General features: G+C 47.7%; 1 protein-coding gene across 1 annotated transcript in view; it reads left to right on the top strand.

The window, feature by feature from the left end:
* MYH11 (myosin heavy chain 11) overlaps window positions 1–24130 on the top strand; it is a 107173-nt gene that overhangs the window by 49551 nt on the left and 33492 nt on the right. Inside the window, exons 5-14 of the mRNA XM_080830354.1 lie at window positions 4432–4534; window positions 8409–8501; window positions 9764–9827; window positions 10789–10887; window positions 13652–13795; window positions 18171–18266; window positions 20180–20298; window positions 21612–21764; window positions 22650–22823; window positions 23945–24118. Coding sequence (XP_080686480.1) covers window positions 4432–4534; window positions 8409–8501; window positions 9764–9827; window positions 10789–10887; window positions 13652–13795; window positions 18171–18266; window positions 20180–20298; window positions 21612–21764; window positions 22650–22823; window positions 23945–24118 — 1219 coding nt within the window. The remainder of the gene's footprint in view (window positions 1–4431; window positions 4535–8408; window positions 8502–9763; window positions 9828–10788; window positions 10888–13651; window positions 13796–18170; window positions 18267–20179; window positions 20299–21611; window positions 21765–22649; window positions 22824–23944; window positions 24119–24130) is intronic.

A 24130-nucleotide genomic window follows, 5' to 3' on the forward strand; every position in this document is an offset into this window, starting at 1 on the left:
GTCATGGTCCCAGGGTCCTGGGATCAAGCCCAGCATTGAGCTCTCTTCTCTGCAGGGAGCCTGCTGCCTCCTCTCTCTCTCTGCCTGCCTCTCTGCCTACTTGTGATCTCTGTCTGTCAAATAAATAAATTAAAAAAAAATCAGTGGTCAAGGTAAGCCCAGGTGGGACTCACAAATTTGCTACAGATGTCAATGCAGTCAGTAACTGGAAAGTGAGTGAATGTAATATTTGGAGCTGAGTCCTGTGGTCTTGCATGTAGTTCGTGCTGTGTGAACAAGTCGGGAACCCAGGTGAGGGAGGCATGGAGAGGTCCTGGATTGAGAGAAAGTGCTATGTTCAAGGAGTAACCCGTATGTGACAACGGGCTAGATTAAGAGAGAAGGGGGTGGTGAGCCAGGAGGTCAGAGGAAGGTAGGGGGTCTTCTGGGCCCTGGGAAGGATTTTGAATTTCAGTCTAAAATGTATAGGAAAGCGTTGGGAGACCACAGCCAGTGGGCCAAATGTGGCCCTTCACTGTTTTTTGTAAATAAAGTTTTATTGTCACACAGCCGTGGTTGGTTGTTTTCCTGCTACACTCAGCTACAGAGCTGAGTAGTTGGGACAGAGAATGCATGACCCACAAAACCTAAAGTGTTCAGTATCTGGCTCCTTACAGGAATGATTCGCAGACTCCTGGCTTGTATAGTGGAAGAATAGGATGGGATTTATGGTTTTTTTTTGTTGTTGTTAGTTTTTCTTATTGTGTTATGTTACTCACCATGTAATACATCATTAGTTTTTGATGTACTGTTCCAAGACTATTTATGTTTTAATGATAATGTGAATGTTGAAGATAATGATATAAACAGAATATAAGTATTATATAAGCATTGATATAGAAGTATTAATATAAGCATTAGGGAAGAAATGGTTATAAGTAATAATAGCTCACCTTTTTGTATATCTGACTTTGTTCTAAACATTTGTATACATATCCACTTATTTAATCCTTGTAACTATCATGTAAGTGCTTTAATTATACCCATTTTATAGATAAGGAAACCAAGGCATGGGAGTAGTTAAATGACCTGCCCAGGGTCACACAGGTAACTGGTAGAGCAGGGATTTGAACTAAGATGGTCTTGCCTTGGGGCTGATTGAGTTTTCTGCGGGCTGATGCGGTCAGGGAAGGAGGCATTGCTCCTACCTAGAGGCAGCATTCAGAACAGAGGCAGTGCTTATCTGGGCTTTGCAGGGTGTGTAGGAGCTGGACTACAGAATTGCTAGAGGACATCACTGGCTGCGGGGGTAGGGGGTCCCGTGAGGACCAGGGACTGCACAGCTCTGAGACCCAAAGCTAATTTGGCTTCGCTGCCAAGGGCAGACCACAGGCTGAAATGGATTTGTAAATGGTGTTCAACCCTGGGACCCGGGACCAGCCACGTGATGTGTAAAATCATGCAAAATGAAAATGCAGAGCCCTTTACTCAATAAGTGTTAAGAATTTCAAGATGGCAACAACAGAGTGCAAAGTCAAGCACAGGGGCCTCCCATGCAGCCGGCCCAGCTGGGGTCAAAGGGCCCTTGCCTTTGGGGCAGAACTTGGCAGTGGGGGGATTACAAGGCCAGGAGACCTTATATGGTCACGTGGAGGGAACTGGGCACCAAGTTCCCTATGAAATAGGACAGAGGTTTTGGGTACGTTGATCAGGAAGGCATCTTTACCCCCAGAGTTCAGGGGCCAGAAAAGTAAAGATATTAATGTTTCTAAAGCAGCCCCGAGCACGTCAATCTTCAGACACTCGTGGGCCTGGAGCTCTGGAGTTTTCTTTGGCACAGCCTCAGGACAATTTATTTTTATCAATAAAACTTGGAAACTGTTGAGCCAAGCAGCCCACATGGGGAGAAGCAGATTCCCAGAGTGTATGTCCCACTTCCCCTCCCTTGTAAGGTCAAAGGTCAGGGCCACAGTCATGGTCAAGGCAGTATCTTTGCTGTAAAACAGAAGAGGTAGGAGAGGCTAAAAACAAAGCTGGAAAATTGAGATTATTGTGGGAAAGGGGAGGATCTGGGCATCTGGACACTGTGTGTACTTAGATCTGAATAGGTTCAGCATCATCCATAAAGGTGGCTTCCCATACTCAGACTTTCTCTCCTTCCTCTTGCTCTGGTCAGAACCTGCCCTTCAGTCTGGGGGTGACATCTGGCAAGCCTTCTGATGTTAGCCTGATTGAAGTAATTCATACTAGGGTGTAAATGACTGAATGGCTTGGTTCATTGGTTCCTCTCGCCTTAGAAAGCAAGTCCCTGGAGGGGTGGGTCTGTATCGTGGAATGACTGGGCGAAAAGTAGTAGAAAGCATCCTGACTGCGTTGGAATCCGAGGCCTTTCAGTTCTGACTGTGCCCTTGCCTTACTGTGTGACCTAGGACGAGTTGCTTACCCACTCTGGGCCAGAGTTCCTCTTCTGTAATAACTGGGAAGTGGTACATCCTACCTTCAGGATTGGGGGAGGGAAGGTAAAGGAGATAATGCATGTGAAACAATTAACATGGGGCCTCTCCTTCCCCTAGAAGTCAACTCTCCTTAAAATTTAAAAAAAAAAATTTTTTTTTTTTTTTTTTTTTTGGTTTGGACTCTATTTCCCCCTCAAGAAATAGGGATAATTGACTCCACAGTTCCCCATTCACAAAACGCGTCTGAGGCTACGTGAAACGATGTGGCTGCTGGGACAAAACCATTAGGAAGAAGGAGAGGGCAACACTAAGACCAGCGTTCCTGGAGATCAGACACTTGATGTCCGGACATCAGGACCTACAGCGCTAGGTCCAGAAATTCAGGACACGTGTTACTTTTTGTCTTTTTTAGCCATGAGCAAAGTTGTTAACGAGTGTCTGGCAGGGAAAATTATTGTCTTTCCTAAATAGGAAAAAGAGCGGGGACCGCACCAGTGCTATGGCACTGGTTCAGCGTGGAGAACCTTGAACTGACCTCGCGGGAGACACGTTCTTTTCCAGACTTAAAAAAAAAAAAAAAATTATCTCTTGCATTTCAGAATGTTCTGTGAGCTCAGAAAATGAGAGAGTCTAGGCAAAGAAAGGAAAAACAAAAGAAGAAAATGGGAGGGGAGGCCAAGAAGGAAAGAAAGTTATGGTTGAGACCCTGTTCTTCCAATTCGTCAGGAAGAGTGGGAGTCAGAGTCAGTATCTAGAACCCTCGGAAGAAGCGATCCCACCACAATGACTTTTGCTGGCCAAGAGAGGCGGGTGGGTCAAGAAGGCCGTTTGATAAAAGAAAAAAAAAAAGTCCACCATATTCTAGGAGTGCTTTAAAAAAAAAAAAAAGATTTTATTTATTTATTTAACAGAGATCACAAGTAGGCAGAGAGGCAGGCAGAGAGAGAGGAGGAAGCAGGCTCCCCACTGAGCAGAGAGCCCGATGTGGGGCTCGATCCCAGGACCCTGAGACCATGACCTGAGCCGAAGGCAGAGGCTTTAACCCATTGAGCCACCCAGTCGCCTCTCGGAGTGCTCTTTTGAAAAGACTAAAAACACTCTGCTGTGCTAAACATATCAGTCATTTACACTTTAGCATGAATTACATCAACCAAGTTTATCCTCTGATACTTGCCTCAGATCATTAGCTAGCCACCTTACAATCAGCATGGGCTTCTCCAGGGGATGAAGGGACTTACATGTGCCCAATGGCTGGTAGGAAAACCCATAAGGGAAGCTTCTAAAACTTTTATCTTAGGGGCTGGCACTCTAAGAGTTACCTATTTCCTTCCCAGAAGACTGCCCTTTGCCTGATCTTTCTGTCAACAAAGCTAATGTCTTAAAAGTAGACAATTTTCAGAGAAACTATTCTGTGTGGGACTATAACGATGGATTCATGTCATGTCACATGTGTCCAAACCCATAGAACATCCAGGACCTAGCGTGAACCTTAGTGTGAACTCTGGACTTTGGGTGACGATATGTTAGGGTATGTTCATCGATTATAACAAATGGACCACTGGTGGTGGTGGGGGGGGGGTGGGCGTGTTGACTGTGGGGAAGGCTATATACGTCAAGAGATAGGGGAATAGAGGAACTCAGTGTACTTTCTGCTCAACCTTGTTGTGAACCCGAAACTGGCCTAAAAAAATAAAGTATCTTAAGCAAAAAAGAGAAGATTCCAAATAGACCTAAGTTTGGGCCTTGGTGGGAAAACTCAGTTTGTCTCTTTTACTCTTTTCATCTGAATCCTTTCCTGCATCCGGCGGGGGGGAGCGTACACTGAGGTGGCGGCCAGCCTAGGGTTTCAGGTCCAGCGCAGTTCTGGGCTGGCAGCATGACCTTGGGCAAGTTGCTTTCCCCCTGTGAGCCTCATTTGTCCTACTGGCAAATGGCCCGGAGCTCTAGAACGAGGGTAAGGTTATTTCCAGCGGCATACTGTTCCCCTGTCTTTCAGAGGGGAGTCCGGAGCGGGGAAAACAGAAAACACCAAGAAAGTCATCCAGTACCTGGCCGTGGTGGCCTCCTCCCACAAGGGCAAGAAGGACACGAGCATCACGGTGAGTGCAGCTCCTGTTCAGTGGCCGAGCCCCAGCGCACGGGTCTCAGCTCCGTGGAAAGACCCAGGTCCGTGTTTAACGGGTCCCTTGCCCGGCAACTCACAAGAGGGGTCTTTTTCCAGCTGGGTGGGCCCTTTGACTCTGGTCGATTCCTCACCTCAGCCCCGATCATCCTCCTGAGGGGTCCTGTTTCATGACGTGGGACAAGCCCTCTCCTGCCACCGTGAGGAGATTGCTTCACATCAGGGCCTCCCAATAGTGGTACCGCTGTCATTCCGGACCAGATAATTCTCTGCTGTGGGGCTGCCTTAGACATTGTAGGACTTTTAGCAGCATCCTGGTCTCTCCCCAACAAGATGCTGGTAACAGCTCCTCTGCCAAGCTGTGACAGCCAAAAAAAAAAAAATTCCAGGCATCTCCAGGTGTACTCTGGGGCACCCAGATTGAGAACCACCCCGTAAATCTTTGTAAACTGCCTAGGACTGAGACACACCTGTCACTCCTCCACGTGCCCCTCTGACTGGGACCCCAGGGGATGGGAAGAGCAGCGTCCCTCAGCTGTGGGCTTTGGCTCAGTGCAGTGACCGAGCATCGCCCGGATGCATCAGAGGATGGGGTCCAGCGAGGAGTCCGAGCAATGCTGTCGCTCTATTCACCGGACTTCTAGATGGGTGGGGAACAGAGATCACTGCTAAATAACCATACAGATAAACCCACACTGACACAATCTGAGGACAAGAAGAGCAAGTTTCTAGAATCATCCCTCCTGGGATCCATTCCTCTCTTCTTCGTCCTCTGTCTCACCCTCCCTCATCTGTCCCTGAGGAGGAGGGGACATGCAGTGGGGCTGCTTGAAGGACTTGTCAGTGCCTTTGTCTGAAGGTTTGGGGCTGGGGAGGTGGCAGCCTGGAGGCCTGAAGACAGCTTGGAGGGGCTTGTTTTCTAGACCTCCCAGATGGTTCTAGAACTGTCACAGAGACAGCTTGTCTGGGCTGGGCACCATCCGGAGGGAACCCTCCTCCCTCCAACAAATGCAGGAAATCCAACTTTTCCAAACTGTCTAGCTCAGTGTGTAGGAACACAAAAGCCTACGGTTAAGTTTATGTGGCCGTTAAACATGGCTTCCCGTTGACTTCTCTTTCCCTATAATAGTCAACCCAAGACATAATAATACCTAATAACGACTGACCTCCACCAAGGGCCTATGATGGGCCGAGCCCTTTTTTCTCTGCTTCTGCAAACCTGTCTCCATCAATATCTCACTGATCATGTTCCAAAGAGCCCACCTTGGCCCCCACAATGACCAAAACTTTTGAAATGCGTAAGTGTCTAAGACATTCTTAAAAGGAACGAGCTCAATGGAAAAGAATCAGAATCAGAGAAAAGTTGCTGCCCCCACCGCCCACCAATTACCCTGGGGAATCCAGGCTGTCTGGGGGAGGCAGCAGGGGTGGGGGGGGGGTTGCAATCCTGATTCTCCAGCTCCGGATGTGCACGTGATTGGAATGACACTGACATTTGTTTTATACTGTATTGTTCAACTACAGCAAGGCCCAGCTCTTGCCTACGTGAGTAACTAAGAGTGTTTTCCTGGTGTGTACGGGAGGCACGGAGTGTATTTAAATCTGCATGGTCCTTTTGCATCCACTGAGTCCTCTAGGTGATGGTAGAAGGGGCGGTCACAGCCCAAACCAACAGCTCACCAAAGTACCATCTGACGGGGGTTCCAGTGCCAGCGTATGGGTGGGGGGCCCGCGTGCCTGCCGCGGGAGCCCCCTTGGAATGCTCCAGGTTGTCCTGCAGCCCGGAATGGAATTCCCCAGTTCAGAATGAATCTCCCCCACCCCGCAACCCTTCCCACCGACGCATCCATCACCGGGTACCTCAAACTGGACCACCCTAGAGACGTCTGTCCCACCTGGTTGAGTGTTTTAGGACCCCTCTGGCCCTGAAGCTTCCCTGGCTTGATTGACAGTTGGTTAATGGCACTGCTGTGGCATCCCTCCCTCCCTCCCTCCCTCCCTCCTCCCTGCCATCATCCCTACGTTTCTCCCCTGAGCCCTGTCCCCTGCGCACCAGTGTGTCCTCGTGCATGCGTGTGCAGTGCGTGTCTGTCTTTGCATGCCGGTTGCTTGACCCAAGGCTCCAGAGAAAGGAGACTTGGAGTTTGCGATGCACTAGCTTCGGTGGCATGGTAAGGCCCCAGCTATGCAACACCCAACGGGGTCCTGCCTGGACCTCTGCAGATGGGAACTCATCTCTAACGCAGAGCTTGAGGGGCTGGTGTATGGGTCCCCATTCTAGAAGAGCTCCTCAGAGGTCCTAGCATGTGCTAGGATCACACTCAACCCATCTTAGTGAGCTCCTGGGAGGCCGTGTCATGGATGGCTCAGAAGGAGAATCAGGATTCTTATTTGAGATCTGCTCCTGTGTGACCCTGGCCAAGTCACTTAACATCTCTGAGCCAGTCTCATCATCCATCCAATGGATGGTTAGAACCAGATGTCCATGTTTAACACTCTCCTGAGAAAAGAGTCCCATCCACTGGAATTCCCATTCTACTCTTGATCTTAGCCAAAAGGCCGAGAAGTGATACTGGAATTCCCATTCTAGAAAGGGAACCTTTTTGGGGAGATATTGGGATCCCAAGTTTGTGTTGACAGAAGTAATCCCTTTGGATTTCTTCCCACCAGACAAGGAAAGTCCTTTGTCCTCCTTGCAGATTCCCACAGGTCCCAGTTATGGGGATTCTGCTTATGCCCTGGGATTTTCACAGAGGTGACACCTTCATTTCATCTTTGGGAGTTACAGAGGAGAAGGGCCTGTGAAGGAATAAACACAGAAATAAGTAGCAGCTTCCTGTCCCCTGGACAGCTACCCGTGATGCCCTCCTGGTGGACAGAGGCACAGGGGAGAGCTGTGCGCTCCCACTCCCTTCTAGAACCGTTCCCAGCTTCTTTTTAGCCCTGCCCTGCTGCCCTGAGGAAAGGGACAGGGAACTCAACAGCGGGAGCGTGGAGGAGACCCCAAGGTCCCAGGACTTCCCAGGGGAGGCCCGGAGGAAGAGCTTGGGTGGGGAGGCCATTGGGCCAGTCTGCAACCATCGTGTTTTGGGGCTAGGCAAAAGCAACTCATCGCTTTCCTGGCATGACTTACCTCGTTGGCCCTTTCCTGCCACAATTAATCACATGACCGCGTTTGTGCACAGGAGCTCCCTCAGAGGGGGCTGGGGGGTGCTGTGTACAGTCTCAGCTGCATTTAACCTGATGAATGGAGCTCAGGCAACCTGCTTTGAAGCTTTGTTCTGCAGTCAGTTAAAGAGTATTCCCGGTGGGTTTTGTGCATTCCTTACTTGTCTTCCATAAAAAACTTCAGAAAAGTAGTCCTGAGAAAAGAAAACTTGCAACTTAAAAAACCAAAATCACACTAAAACCATCAGGAGGAGGGCTGTAGTGGTTAGCCTGAAAGACAGCTGCTTGTTAAATGTGAGCAGCAGCAGAACCGCCATGGACAGCAGTGCAGGTTGTGCACTGCACAGCCCCAAGGAGCACAATTCATTATGATGTAAATGATGTCCTCAACGTTGTGCAGTGGTTGTCATTGAAATGGCATTTCATCGACGAGCCAGCCCTGGTCAGAAAGTGGCCTTCCTAGGGAACAGATACCCTAGCTATAAGAGAGCCCGGCCAGTTGCTTCTCTTCTGAAATCCTTGAGAAAATCTGGACCTTAGCATTGGAGTCTCAAATAGGGTAGGAGATAGGCTAGGAGAAGACCTGTAGGCTAAGGGCAGAATTTTGGGACGACCTCTGACTAGGGCAGAGCTGTCACTGCCTGGGTTCCTCTCTCCACTAACTAGATGTGAATGCATTTTAGGGTGAGCTGGAGAAGCAGCTTCTGCAAGCAAACCCGATTCTGGAGGCTTTTGGCAATGCCAAAACGGTCAAGAACGACAACTCTTCACGATTTGTAAGTAGCAAAACTCTTGTGGTGTCCTGGCCTGCCCGAGTATGCAGAGCCTGAGTGTGCAGGGAGCCTGGGATAGAACGGCGGGGAGGTGAACCCTTGACAGCACTGTGCTCATATCTTCAGTCCTGTCATGACCTTACAAGGCTGCAAGGGCTCCTGCTACTCACTCATTCCTTCCTTCCTTCCTTCCATCCCTCCTTCCTTCCTTCCTTCAGATATTCATTGAGCACCTTTGGTATACTAGGCACCTGTAAGGCATTTGACATTTATTCAATAAATATTTACTGAGCACCTAGTAGGTGCTAGACACTTAATACTCATTCATGCATTCAGCAAAACACAAATTGAACACCCACTATGTAGTAGGCACGAACATCCTTTAGCGAGTATTTATTAGGCACTTACTGTGTATCATCGTTCAAACACTGTTATATGCACCATCTCTTGCTTTTTTGTCGGCTCTGTGGGTTTTTATAAAGCACCTGCAGTAGACCAGATGCGGAGCCAGGCTCACGTCTGGCTCAGCAAACGTGAATGGTAGCAAATGATTCAGAAGTGGTTCCAGCCTTCATGAGGCTTGTGGTCTAGTTGGGGAGTTGATGAAGGTATGTGAGGCAGAAAGTGCCACCCTCCCACACACATTTCCCTAGACTGCAAGAGGCTCCCTTTCTCACTGAAGCCTCACGAGGGGTCCGAAAAGCCCTGAAAGTGGGTGATTAATGATTCAAAGACCTGGTTCACCTGTCCCAAAGAGGAGGATTGATTTCCAGCTGGATGAACTTGAGCCTAGTGGATCGTATCATGGTGGGACCCGCCTGCTTCTGGGAAGGGGGCAGGGAGGGAGCCCCCCGGCCACAAAACTTGCCACAAAACTGGCTTCCTCCTTACTTGTGGCTTCTCTTGGGAGCACTGTCCCATTGGGCAGGTCACACTACCGCTCTTGGCCTCAGCTTACCCACCTTTAAAATGGGGATAACCATGACCAGCTGAGGGGCATCGCAAGAGCCAAATGAAATCGATTTGCGAATGTGTTTTGTAAGTTCCTCTGTTGCTGCAAGGCTTGAAGTCATCCCAGCTCAGCCAATGGTGGCTCCTCCTGACATGCTGACCTGTGAGGTTCTGAGTGTTTGCCAGAAACTGTCTGTCCTCCGCCGAGACCCTCAAATGCTCCCTGACCTCTCTCTCTCTCCACGTGCCTGCAGTGCAGGGGTGAGGAGCTGAGGCTGGGGAACCCGCCGTGAACTGTGTTTTCTTGTTGGCAGGGCAAATTCATCCGCATCAACTTTGATGTCACTGGTTACATTGTGGGAGCCAACATTGAGACATGTATCCTTTGCTGATCCTGGGTCACATGGACCCTGCCCGGCAACCCGTCTCCTGCCCCGAGCCCGAGAGGCCCAGAAAGGTGGACGAGCTGCCCCTCTATCTCCGAGCTCTTGGGTTCCTTCCAGAACAGATCTGCCCTGGGGTTGTAGTCTTTGGACAGCAGGCACTGCAGTGTGGTTGTCGCACAAACGTGAGTCCCAAACAGCCGGCATTTGATTCTGGGGTTGACCTCTCCTTAGCTGAGTGACCTCAGGGTAGTTACTCAGCCTCTCTGTGCCTCATCAGAGCAATGGGAGTGATAAAGGCATCTGCCTTGCGGAGCTGTTGTGAAAATAAAGTGAACTAACTCACATAAAGCAATTAGAACTGGGCCAGGGGCGGAAGTAGGCAGGTTGAGTACTGGCTCTCATGTGATCTCCATTTTTCTCCTTTTTGAGCCCATGGACCCCTTGTCCTGCTTAGGGAGCTGGTCTGTGTCTATCCTGCGGGCAGAACGTGCCCACAGGAACAGCAGTGCTGCAAAGGACACAGAAGGCAGCTGTTTTTGAGAATCTGGGTGGCAAAGTGGAGCCACTTGGAAATTTCTGGACTCGAGGACCGAGTCTACGGTTCAGTGATTGATGAACCTAGAGGCATGACAGGTGCCTCCCAGGCTCAGGGACATTGTATCTTTCTAGCTGCGTGTGCAGCATTTGCTGGGCGCGTGGGACCCTGGGGAGTGTTGTAGCTGCGTTTTGGTGCCCTGGGTGAGGGAGGACTTCAGAGCGGCTCAGGTCTCGTCCGTTCTCCCTTCTGCCAAGTCAGCGTAGGGCTGCGGGCGAGTCACTTAGCTTCCGAGCCTCACTTTTGCCACCTGTGAAATGGGAATGATAACAGCGTGTGCGTGGAGCTGCAGTGATAGGTTCTGGCGAGGGGAACACCTGTGATACCCCCAGAATCCTTAACTCCTCCTCCAAACCAGATCTGCTGGAGAAGTCGCGGGCGATTCGCCAAGCCAGAGATGAGAGGACGTTCCATATCTTTTATTACCTGATTGCTGGAGCCAAGGACAAGATGAAAAGTAAGTGACCTGTGAGAATGCATCACTGGCGGGGGGAGGGTAGGGAGATGGGGTTCAACCATCCCATTCATCACGATCCAGGGTTAATAGATTGGCTATTAAACCAGAGCCTCAGATGCTGTCCAAGGAATAAGTATCTTTGGGTGGCAGGAGTGTAATTCCTCATCTCCTTTTGGTGAGCTGAAACCTAGCCTTGGCCACCTGCTAAGCCACATCCCCTGACACAGGGTTGCATCTAGCAGGACGAAGGGATGCCTTTATCCCAGCTGCCCCCAAACACCCTGCCTTTAGGAACAAAGCTGCCTGAATAATTAGATCAGTATTTATCCATCCACTTATGAAACTTTATCACATCATTAATATGCATGAATTTTAAAAATCGATTACTGTCAAAAGGTTTATAATAAAAACACCATTCCCTGTTCACCCTTTTTCCAATTCCTACCTTACCCTGTAGTACTGCTTTTATCACTTTTAGCTGTTCCTTCTGGTACTTACCACTATCTCTCTATTTAACAGCTTAATATAGATGATCTATAACATAGGCTTGTGTATACTGTATGTCATATATAGGCTGTTATATGTTCTGAAACTCCAGTAATTTACTCTTAAAAGAATATACAAATCACATAGCTGAAAGGAGGAATATATACATCTTATAGTCTAAATTCTAGTAATAACATCTAGTAATAACATTTTATGAGAGCAATACAAACTTTGCTTCCCATCATTTTGGGGGCCCAGGGTTAGTGATTTTGCTTAAGAAATTTATCCAAGGGATGTGTGCGCTGGTATCTTCACGGTGATGAGGTGTAGTGCAACGTTCTACCACTAGGGGGAGACCTCATTCACTCTTAAATCCTGTCGCTTGATGGTCTGGAGCTAGTAATAGGGTCTGAAGTAGAGCAGTTTTGAATAAAAGGGGGAGATGCTGAACAGATGTTGCACACTGGAAATTAGGCAAGTTATCAGTTACAGTGAGGGACATTATGACGTGGCCCAGGGAGAAATGTGTTTATCTCTCCATCTCTTTGGAACCAAAGTCAACAGTTTGCTTGTTTGGTGATCTGGGTTCCAGGTTTGTGCTCTGTCTCTAGTCTTCCAACAATTGGGCAAGGATAAAGCTAACTCCTAAAATTCCTCGGGGCCATTTTTATTCTTGATGCTAGATCTGGAAAGAGAGGATCAAACATTTGTAAGTTTACCCAGAGTCTGGATAATGAAATCTTGGTCAAGACCCAAATCCTTGTGACTTTAATCAGGCATCCTGGCTAACCCAAAGGCTGGAGTTAACTGGTTTCTTGGATCAGTTTAACCTCAGGCATTTTCCAAGTGACTTGACCCATAAAAGACCTTTGTTCAAAAAGAAAACTATCTCATTGACTTTTCTCCAAAACCGTCAAATCCAGCCTCATTAAAGATTGATCTGGAAGAGGACATTTGTTGAATTGTAGGGTGTGCTAAAAGCAGATAGTACAAGAAAAAGAGAAGCAGTTATAAATGGGGGAGGGGGTGAACAAGAGCGGAAACAAAATGTAACCACAGAATACTGCTTTACAGAGAACTATGTTTCCTGTTCTAAACAGGGAGTTGGCAAATGTTGCCGCTGAAGGGACTGATGGTAAATATTCTAGGTTTGGGGGACCATATGGGTTCTGTGGCAGCTACTCAAATCTTCCTGCCCCTGTAACATGAAATCTGCCACAGAAAAGAGACAAGGAAATGGGAGTGGGGTGGTTTCTAATAAAACTTTATTTGTAAAAACAACCAGGAGGGGCGCCTGGGTGGCTCAGTCGTTAAAGCATCTGCCTTTGGCTCGGGTCATGATCTCAGGGTCATGGATCAGCCCCACATCTGGCTCTCTGCTTAGCAGGAAGCCTGCTTCTCCCTCTCCCACTCTCCCTGCTTCTGTTCCCTCCCTCACTGTGTCTCTCTGTCAAAATAAATAAGTAAATAAAATAAAATCTTAAAAAAAAAACAAACAAACCAGTAAACTAGATATGATAAGAGAGCTAAATCTTTATCCACCATTACAGGTGATTGATAGATAATATCTCATTTTGAAACATCCAGAACTAGTTTATTATAAACGATATCTAAATACAACATTATAATTTGTATAAGCCTGTATAATATATGACATATAGTGTATACAAGCCTATGCTATATATAATTTATATTAAGCTGTTAAATAGATAGTGGTAAGTACCAGAAGGAACAGCTAAAAGAGAGAAAAGCAGTACTATAGGGTAAGGTAGGAATTGGAAAAAGGGTGAACAGGGAATGGTGTTTTTATTATAAACCTTTTGACAGTAATTGATTTTTAAAATTCATGCATACTAATGATGTGATAAAGTTTCATAAGTGGATGGATAAATACTGATCTAATTATTCAGGCAGCTTTGTTCCTAAAGGCAGGGTGTTTGGGGGTAGCTGAGATAAAGGTGTCCCTTCGTCCAGCTAGATGCAACCTTGTATCAGGGGATGTGGCTTAACAGGTGGAACTAAGACTAGGTTTCAGCTGCCAGGTACCTTGGGGCAGTGCACAACCTGCACCACGGTATGAGGCTGGTGATGGCTGGTGATGCCTTCTGTGTGATAGAGTAAAAGGAAGGTTTTAAATTGTAGAAGTCTCAGGAAAGGGAAAAAATTTAGTGATTTTGCTTAAGAAATTTATCCAATTTATCCAGACCCTTCACCAGGTTCCTGCCTCATGTTCAAAGTCCATCTTCCTGACCACCATCCTATCTTCGTCTCCTTCTAGATGACTTGCTTTTGGAGGGCTTCAACAACTATACATTCCTCTCCAATGGCTTTGTGCCCATCCCAGCTGCCCAGGATGACGAGATGTTCCAAGAAACCTTGGAGGCCATGGCAATTATGGGCTTCAATGAGGAGGAGCAGCTGTGTAAGTCTTCATGCCTTGAGACTGGAGGCTGGTGAGGGGACCTACTGTCATGCCTTCAGGGCCACCAGAATTAGTTAGAGGCTCCTCTCTGGTTAGGACAGATTTCTGCTTGCTGGAGTCCCTCCATATCCTCAAAAAAAAAAAAAAAAATGGAACGAAGGAAAATTAATATTACCTTAGGTGGCTTATTGGTATTTTAGAAAAGTGGCTTCATATGTTAGACTCTTTCAGTTAAAAGCAACCGGAATTGGCATAAGCAAAAAAGGAAAATGATCCACTCGCAGAGCTGGAAAGTTCAGGGATAGGGGTTTCAGGTACAGTGGGTTCTGTGGACTCAAAGGATATCTCTAGAACCTGGTCTGTGAGCAATATTGTCTTTAGGTGGGCTGCCATTTCTTGGCAGCAGAATAGCTGCTGAGGCTCCAGCCCTTACATCCTTTGGGTTTATGTCCAGCAAAATAGACTGGATTCCTTGCCTGAGTCCCTGGATGGAGTTCCATTGACTCTTACTGGTTGGCTTAGGTTGATATGCATATTCCTGAGTTATTCACAATGACCCAGGGTTTTGGAAAGCTCTGAGTGGCTTATGTTATGGTCTCTGTTCCATGATGGAGCTGGAGAGGACGTTGGCCTTCTCAAGAACATACGGGCCCAGGATGGGCAGGGGTTGGGGGAGCAACTGGGGCGAGGCGCTTACTTGGATTCTTCTGGAAAGTGCGTTCTGGTCATAGACCCGTATTGATCAATATCACCAACCAACGACCAAGAAACACATTTGATTCTGAGACCAAGAAAGCTCGAAGAGATCATCTTGGTTTCCACACTGTGCTTTAAGAAATACTTGCCCTGGGGCGCCTGGGTTAAGCCTCTGCCTTCGGCTCAGGTCATGGTCTCGGGGTCCTGGGATGGAGCCCTGCATCGGGCTCTCTGTTCGGTGGGGGGCCTGCTTCCCCCTCTCTCTCTGCCTGCTTGTAATCTCTCTCTCTGTGTCAAATAAATAAATAAAATCTTAAAAAAGAAAGAAAGAAAGAAAGAAATACTTGTCCTTCTGGGTTAGATGTGCCCAGTGTCCAAGGTTAATCTCTTTTGGGAACACTAGGACACGGTTGTGGAAAATTTTTCTTCGTTCCCACGCCCACACCCCTTTGGAGCCCCAGAATTAAGGTTGCTGAAATGCAGTCTAGAGGGCAGCTTCCCTCGAGATAACTGGGGGCCCAGAAAAAGCAGGCTCCATGGGCCAGTGGACAAATGGGTGGTGTTTGTGGATTTTAGCCAGAGCCCCACAGCAGAATTCGGGGGTAACAGCATCCCTTCCTGAATGGCATGGGCTCTCCCAGAAGGATTTATTTTATTTGGGACACGAGTCGTTTTTACTTCTAATCTTTGCTTTAAACACACACACACACACACACACACACACACACACACACACACACATTAAGTACTGTGTGCCAAGCATTTGCTAATGCCTCTTTAAAAAAACAAAAAGGCACCAAGATGTCCAGTGTTAAATAACAAAAACCAGAAATGTTGATCAGCGAGGATTTATTCAATTATTATTTGGCCTTAAGAAAGAAAACGATTGCTTTCTGAATTGTTTTAGAACCACAGGGACTTATGGAAATATTTCTAATATATTTAAAGTGAAGACATCAGGAGATAAAGCAATATGCTAAGTGCTTTATATGCCTTATTTAATATCAGAAGAACCCAGCGATGTGGCCATTGTTATCCCCAATCTGCAGATGAGACAAATTGAGGCCCAGAGAAGTGAAGAAACTTGCCCAGGGACAAGCAGCATGTTGCTGGTGGAGCTGGGACTCCCCCTTGGGTCTCAGGGACTCCCAAGCCTCATTGTGTGATGCTCTGTGCTCTGTGTTTGTGTGTGGAAAGGTGGTTTTGTCCTTTAAACCCTTTCCAAAATCTGTGTCAGAACCAGGGTATGGAAATCAAGGCTAGAAGGAGCCCAGTGTATTCTAAACTGTGGACTGGTGTCCTTATCAGTGCCATGGAATCCTGCTGTGGGAAGTTGATCCTTTCTGTTCCTTTTTAATTCTCCTAACGACTTAAAGGAAGAGAGCAGCAGTTTAGCACCCATTAGGTCCTCAGCCCCTCTCTGGTCCTTGCGCATCCCCCCGCTTTCATCACAGAGAGCAGACCCCCAGGGCCCAGCATCTTGCTAGAATTTCATAATATCCCGCCCCCTCCCCTGGAAATTTTTGGGTCTCACAGCTCAGGAGGGGGACACTGCTGCCACCTAGTGGTTGGAGACCAGGAATGCTTCTAAGCATCCTATAGGGATGCACGGAGCAGCACGGCCCCACCCCCCTGCAAAGATTTATCTGGTCCCAAACTTCAGCAGTGCCAAGGTAGAGACCCCCTGAATGACACCCCTTCCCTGGGCCCTGTAAGCATTTCAGCAATCCTTAGATTAAACTTAGAGTTTAAAAACTGTTAGTATAACACTTAGCAGCTGACAAAGCCCCTCTGGTATTGTTAAAAGACACTGCCTTAGTTGTTTCCCATCAGAAGAAGCTCTACCCTTTGGGGGAGGAAGGGTTTCTGCAGTAGTGAGTAGGAGCAGGTGGGTGGGTGGTCAGTAACTGGGGTTTCCTTCTGCTGAGCTGGGCCAGAGTCCCTGAGGTGGGAGGGCAGCTGTTGTGAAGGGCTGGCACCCCAAGGTTGGCCTGAAGAACCAGAGGAGGCTGGGATCTCAGGCTTTGTTTGCAGAACTCAGTGATTTCTTCTTGGAAGCCAGAACTCTGGGGGATTTGCATGTGTGTTCTACTAAAGGCAAGTACCCAGCTTTCTATCCTCCACCCTTCCATCTGTCAATTCTATCTGTCAACCCATCTATTAGCCCATTTATTTGTCAACCAACTGATCATCCATCCATCATCAACCATCAACCATCCATCAACCATCCATCTACTGGTCCAACCATTGATTCGTCCATCTTCCTCTCTTCCTTCCCTCCACGCGTCCCTGATCTATCTTCCATCCATCCAGGTATCCTTCCATCCTGCAACCTCTATGCATCTTCCCTCCCTCCCCATGAGTGTCTGGACCCTGAAGGAGGCTTTGAGAATACAGAGATATTAGGACTGTCCCCCACTCTCCAGTAACTCACAGTCTTGTGGGATGTCAGACGTAGGAGCCATTTTAACAGTAATATGGCTGGGTATGGAGTCAGAAGTGTTCCAAGGGTCTGGGAACACATTGTTTTACCTGAAGACTCTTGGATAACAAGTAGGAAAAAGGTTCCCCCTTCTCGATCCTAGCATGAGTATCTTGTATTCTCAGCCAGACAATATTAAGAAGGATGGGGATTGTTGTTTTGCTTTGCTTTGTTTTTTGCTCTTTAAATATCTTTTTAAAAAGATTTTATTTATTTATTTGACATAGAGATCACAAGTCGGCAGGCAGAGAGAGAGGGGGAAGCAGGCTCCCCGCTGAGCAGAGAGCCTGATATGGGGCTTAATCCCAGGACCCTGAGATCATGACCTGAGCCAAAGGCAGAGGCTTAGCCCACTTAACCCACCCAGGCGCCCCTTTAAATATCTTTTATTGACATATAATTTACATTTAGGAAATTGTGTGTATCACAAGTACAACGTTTGATTAATTTTTAGAGACTAAAATACCTGTGCTCCTCACACCCATTTAAACTAAGAGAACACCAACAGCCCCCCAGAGTTTCCCATAGCCCTTCTAGTAGTTTCCCCCAATCAAGGTTAACTATTATCCTGACTTCTAACAGCATAATTTTCCCTGTTCTTGATCTTTCCGGTAGTAGACTTAGATACTGATGTTCTTGTTTGTATTTGGCGCCTGTTGCTCAGCATTTGTGAGATACAACAATTTTATTGTTTGGTTGTCAGTCATTCATTCTCCTTGCTGTAGAGTAGGGATTGACAAACATTTTCTGTAAGCGGTCAGATAATATAATATTTTGTGGGTCATACGATCTCTATTGCAACTGTTCAACTCTGTCCTTGTAGCATCAAACAGCTACTGACCATATACAAATGAATGTTTGTGACTGTGTTCCAATAAAACTTTATTTATAGTGGCAGGCAGTGGGCCAGAATTGGTGAATGGGTTGGTCCAGTCCCTGCTGCGCAGTGTTCCTATGTAACGCAAGATTTTTAGCAACCATCTGAATGTGTTCTGCTATCCCCAGCCAGGTTTTCTACCGTGTTAACAGGGAATTAGGTTAGTTTGCCCTTTTCTAGACTTAGGAGCTCAGAACTGAGTCTTTTTGGGAGAAAGACATAAGCTGGCTCCAAGGTCCCCGATAACTTTGAGACTCTAAACCTCCAGAGCACCTTGGCGTTGACATCTGTGTCTCATCTGCTCTTCTCCTCTTACCCAGCTATACTGAAGGTGGTGTCATCTGTCCTGCAGCTTGGAAATATCGTCTTCAAGAAGGAAAGAAACACAGACCAGGCATCCATGCCAGATAACACAGGTTCTTCTTCCTTTTCTCAACAATTGACAACTTGTGTGCTGGGAAGGAGGGTCACATGAAGTCTTTGGTTGTTTTTTGGGTGAGGGTATTAACAAGAGCTAAACTAACTTATTTTCACTGACTTCTGTCTTTGTTAGACTTTTTACTGCTGATGATCCCACAGTGGGAAGTTCTTGAATCAGAGCATGGGCTGGGGGGGCAGGGAGAGGATCTAATAGTTTTAGATCAGACAGGAAGGATCCTTAGGGAGCATCAATTCCAACCTCAGCCTCATCATTTGTTTTGATAAACAAATATTTCTGAACACGGGCAATCTGCTAGGACCTGGGGTTCATCAAGAAACCCCATAAGAACAGCCCCATTCCTCATGGCACACACAGTCTTGCTGGGGAGACAGAGCTCAGATTTCTCTGCAATGAGAGTTGCCAAATAAAATCCAAGATGCCCAGTAAAACCCGAATTTCACATAAACAACAAATACTTGTATTACGAGCTATATAATTTTATAATACATTGTACATTCTATGCAATATTTGGAACTTAATTATAATTTGTAATTGTTGGTGGTTCATGTGAAATTCAAGTTCAACTAAGCATCCTGTATTTTTTTTTTCTAAAATTGACAGCCTTACCTGCAAATAAGCAGTGTTTTGTATTACAGAAAGGTTGCATGGTTACCCCCTTGCTTGTGGGGGCCTGAGCCAAAAGGGTGATTTAAGCCCCCGGCTTGTCCACCTGTTGTCGGCGCACCACCGGCGTGGGCTGTATATTATGTTGCTTTCCGAAGCTCCTGGAACTTCCCCTTCATTGCACCTGTCGTGTTTCTCATGGGGTACACTCCAAAATATGGCAAGTGAAAAGACTTCTCTCACCGAGGAGAAAACTTCAGGGAATGACAAACCAAAAGCCCCCGTTCAAAGAGACGGGATAAAATCCTAAAATCACGCTGTGTATCATCTGTCCCACGCGTGCAAACCATCAGGCACCACTAGCCTTTGCGTGGAGGAAGCGTCATGGGGGACTATTATATTTTCTTTTGAGGAAAAGGTTTAAAATGCAGATATGCAATAATATAACAAGAGTCCCCCATCCAGAATGGACATTTGTGAATATGTTCTAATACTATTTTGTCTTTCAAATAAAACCGAGTAGCTGACAGGGATGTCCCCTTGTCCTCCCAGCGGGATTCTAGTCTCCTCCTCCAGCCTCAGCAGTAGCGCCCCCTAGTGCAACAACCAAAAATGTCTCTGATTATTGCCAAATGTCCTGTGGGAGCAAAATCATTCCCAGTCGAGAGACATTGGCTGGTCTAGAGAGAGAGAAAATGAGAGTTGTTCCTTTACCTGCTGCTGGGAACTCATCTTGTGAAAATACCACGATATATTTGTTCGTTTCCATATTAGTGGACATTTAATTTGTTTCCAGTATTTTTCCACCAGAAATAATGATGTGACACACATCTTGGCCCAGTGGGACACATCTTTATCGGTAGCTGGCCAAATGCTGGGCATTTGATGTGCCTTACCTCATTTAAGCGCGTTGACAACAAGGTACCAGATGGCCCATTCTTTTTACAAGCTGAAAAAAGTAAGACTCTAGGAGCTGAAATGGTTTTTCCAAAATCATGTGGTTAGGAAGTAGGAAAGGGGCAAGAGCTTGGACTTAGAACTGTCTGACCCTAAGCCCCTCCTTGGGACACACTTCCATCCCACCTCTTAGCAAAACACTGGGGATGAGGTCACCAACGACAGCAGTTTTTCAGGACTCTTTCATGCTATGTTCACTACCGTCATTCTCCATTTCTCGAAAAATATCCGATGTACACATAGATCATAAATATCCCATGTGATGGGCCTCCCTTCCTAAGCCTTCTCTTTTGTGATACTCTTAATATGCTTTTTTCCTCCATCCAGCTGCTCAGAAGGTTTGTCACCTCATGGGAATTAATGTGACAGATTTCACCAGGTCCATCCTGACTCCACGTATCAAAGTTGGGCGGGATGTAGTACAGAAAGCTCAGACAAAAGAACAGGTAATGATACACTTGCTGTTGATTTTTGCATGTGAAATGATTTCTGTGCTTGCCGTTTATTGCTGCAGAATCATCTATCCTTCCATCCACCTGTCCATCCATCTGTCCATCCGTTCATCCATCCATCCATCCATCCTTCCACGCATCTATTTATCCATCCATCCATCCATCCTTCCATCCATTCATCCACCCATCTATCCATCATTCATCCATCCATCCATCCATCCATCTGTCCATCCATCCTTCCATGCCTCTATTTATCCATGCATCCATTCATCCGTCCATGCATCCATCCATCCATATATACATACATCTGTTCATCCATCAGTGCATCCTTCCACCCATCCATTCATCCATCCATCCATCCGCTCATTGAACAATTCGTCCATCCATCCGTCCACCCGTTCATCCACCCATCCGTCTGTCCGTCCATTCATCCGTCCGTCCATCCATCCATTCATCCATCCATCCATCCATCCGTCCATCAGTCCGTCCACCCATCCATTCATCCATCTGTCCATCTGTCCATCCATCCGTCCATCCATCCATCCATTCATCCATCCGTCCATCCATCCGTCCATCCGTCCATCCATCCGTCCGTCCGTCCATCCGTCCATCCATCCGTCCGTCCATCCATCCGTCCGTCCATCCATCCATCCATCCATCCACTCATCCATCTGTCCATCCATTTATCCATCCATCTATCCTAACTTATTTTCGCTGACTTCTGCCTTTGTTAGACTTTATACAGCTGATGATCCCACAGTGGGAAGTGTCCATCCATCCAACCATCCATCCATTCGGTCATCCATGTATCATCTATTCATCTTTTTATCCATCTGTCCATTTCTTTATCCTTCATCCAGCCAATACTCGAATATTCAAAGTCCCATATCAGGTTGTGAAGATCCAGTACTGAACAAGAACAGTACAGTACCGCACTCACAACCTCATCTTGATCTCTTAGTTGTACATTCAAGGTCAGACCTAAAAGATATGTTTTTGAAAATGACTGTGTACCCTTTCTAGAGGCAGCACTGAGCACTTCTAAATGGTCCCTCTGATGCAACAGGCTCTCCTCAGTTCCGGCTCCCCTGATAGGAAGTATTTAATTATGCACACAGTCATTCCTTAGGTCTGACCACTCAATTCCTTACTGCCACTTTTCTATTGGGTGTACAGATGGTGTAATTTCCTTTATTTTTTAAGGACTGATTATGGGTAGGAGGGGAATAAAAGTCTGAGCAGCTCTCCAGGTTTATCTGAAATGTGGCCCACTGGAGATGAACATGTTCCTTCACTTGTCCCCACAGGCAGACTTTGCCATAGAGGCTCTGGCCAAGGCCACCTATGAACGTCTTTTCCGCTGGATACTCACCCGCGTGAACAAAGCCCTAGACAAGACCCACCGGCAAGGGGCTTCGTTCCTGGGGATCCTGGACATTGCTGGATTTGAGATCTTCGAGGTACAGCTTGGTGGGATCCTGACAGCCATGGTCTTGACTCTTGGAATGAAGTCTCCTTTGGAGAAGCCATTGTTTCAGAGAAGGGCAGGCAGATAACTACTTAGACTGGGAGGCTGTCTAGCTAAGGTTACACCCTTGAGGGTGTAAGAAATGTACTGGTTTGTGAAACTGAGAAGGCCAGAGCTACAGCTGGGTCCGACAGGCAAGACCTGATCTCTTCCACCTCTCTCCCTCTCTCTCTCTCTTTCTCTTCCACATCTAGTTCTGTTCTCAAGCTGGTTTTCCCCTCATGGTGCCAAAACGGCTTCCACAATTGTAGATTGCCTCTTGGCAACCCCAGAAATCCTGACCAGCCACAACTGCTCCCAACAGTTGTAAGCAAAATCTTCCAATTGAGTCTCGCTCCCTCTTACTCACCTGAGTTGGGCCAAGCCCTGTTTTCCGGGTCTTGCTGTACTTCTTGTAATGGGGATATGGCTACTGGATCCCACACCCACAGACTGGAGGGACGATCTCAGTGAAAGGGAAGGTCTGGAGATGGACAGATAGTCTGAAACATATCTACGAGAGAATCACTCCCTCTCTGAGTTTCATCGTCCCCATCTGTGCCGTGAGGGGTGATGAAGGACCCTGCGTAGTTGTTCTGTGCATAAATCACTGCACAGCTGAAGGAGATAAGCGTCCTCAAAACAGCGTGTGGGGGGGCCCCGTGGCGTGAGAAGAGCCAGCCCCGCGAACTCTAGGCGGCCTTTGCTGGGACTCAGCCCGCTCTGGACCCTGGTGCACAGGCTGCCAGCCATGGCGCGCTCTCGGGGCCGAGCTTCCCTGGGTGCCGTGTCCTCCGACCAAGACGCTCACCGGGCCTCCCCGCTGTCGCGCACTCAGGTGAACTCGTTCGAGCAGCTGTGCATCAACTATACCAACGAGAAGCTGCAGCAGCTGTTCAACCACACCATGTTCATCCTGGAGCAGGAGGAGTACCAGCGCGAGGGCATCGAGTGGAACTTCATCGACTTCGGCCTCGACCTGCAGCCCTGCATCGAGCTCATCGAGCGGCCGGTGAGGGCCCACATCACACTCGCATGCGTGTGTGGCCTCGTTCGGCTGTGGCACGTGGACCCTGCCCTCGCCCCACGGGTGCACGGCTTCCCCCGCCACCGAGTCCTTGTGAACTTGATCACACTGTCCCTTAGCCCACATGTGATTCTCAAAGGTATTTTCTTTTTTTTTTTAATTTCTCCTTCCCACTCCTCTTCTCCCCTCCTTTCCTTCCCCTCCATTCCCTTCTCTCCCCTCCCCTCTCTTCCCCTCTCTCAATCATTCATCCCCAAAGGCAAGGGTCTTTGTTTTGTTTGCTCGTGTACCCCTAACCCCTAGAACCACGCCCACAGTAGGCACACAAGCAATAATCATTGAATGACTGTGTACTAAGCACCTGCTCTGTGCCGGGCCCCCTCTTCGGGGACTGGGAATGTAACCATGGACCGAATGGACCTAGTCCCTGGCCTCCCGAAGGATCAGACATGAAGCCAGACAAATTCGCTAAAAGCTCTGACAGGGCCTGTGTGGGGAATGATTCAGGGAGGCCGGCTTTGGACAGAGCAGTGAAGAAACACTCAGAGCGCCTGGCCAGCTCAGTCAGAAGAGCATGTGACTCTTGATCTCGGGGTCTTGAGTTCAAGCCCCTTGTGGGGTGTAGAGCTTACATTTAAAAAAAAAAAAAAAAAAGAAAAGAAAAGAAATACGCTTCCCTGAGCTGAGTCTAAAAAGCGAAGACCATTTGAGCAGAATAAATGGCAAGTGCATAAGTCTGGCTGTGTTCCTGGCACCTTGGCTTAGCCTGGCTGGGCCACAGAGAAGGGCTTTGTCCAAAGGAACCCTGAGGTGAATTTACATGTAAAGCAACAAGTTCATGTGGGTGATCTTCGGGCTGTTCAGTGTGTTCCGCCCACTAGGGGGCAGCAACAAACACGTTCTGCTGGTGCCCGCCTGTCCCTCCCCAGTGCGGGTCCACTGGACGCAGGGTAATTTGAGGATAGATCTGTGGGAGTGGAAGGCATAAATCCATCTTTATATGTAGGCAGAAGGGGTGACATGGCCTGTTTCGGTGGCCAACTCTTTCTGGCAAGCCCGAGGCGCGGGCACGCTAGCTGGGATCCTGCCTTCCTTGTTTCCCACAGAACAACCCTCCCGGCGTGCTGGCCCTGCTGGATGAGGAGTGCTGGTTCCCCAAGGCCACGGACAAGTCCTTCGTGGAGAAGCTATGCACGGAGCAGGGCAACCACCCCAAGTTTCAGAAGCCCAAGCAGCTCAAGGACAAAACAGAGTTCTCCATCATCCACTATGCCGGGAAGGTACCAGCTGTG

Source organism: Martes martes, assembly GCF_963455335.1.
Source record: "Martes martes genome assembly, chromosome: 18".
Classification (NCBI taxonomy): domain Eukaryota; kingdom Metazoa; phylum Chordata; class Mammalia; order Carnivora; family Mustelidae; genus Martes; species Martes martes.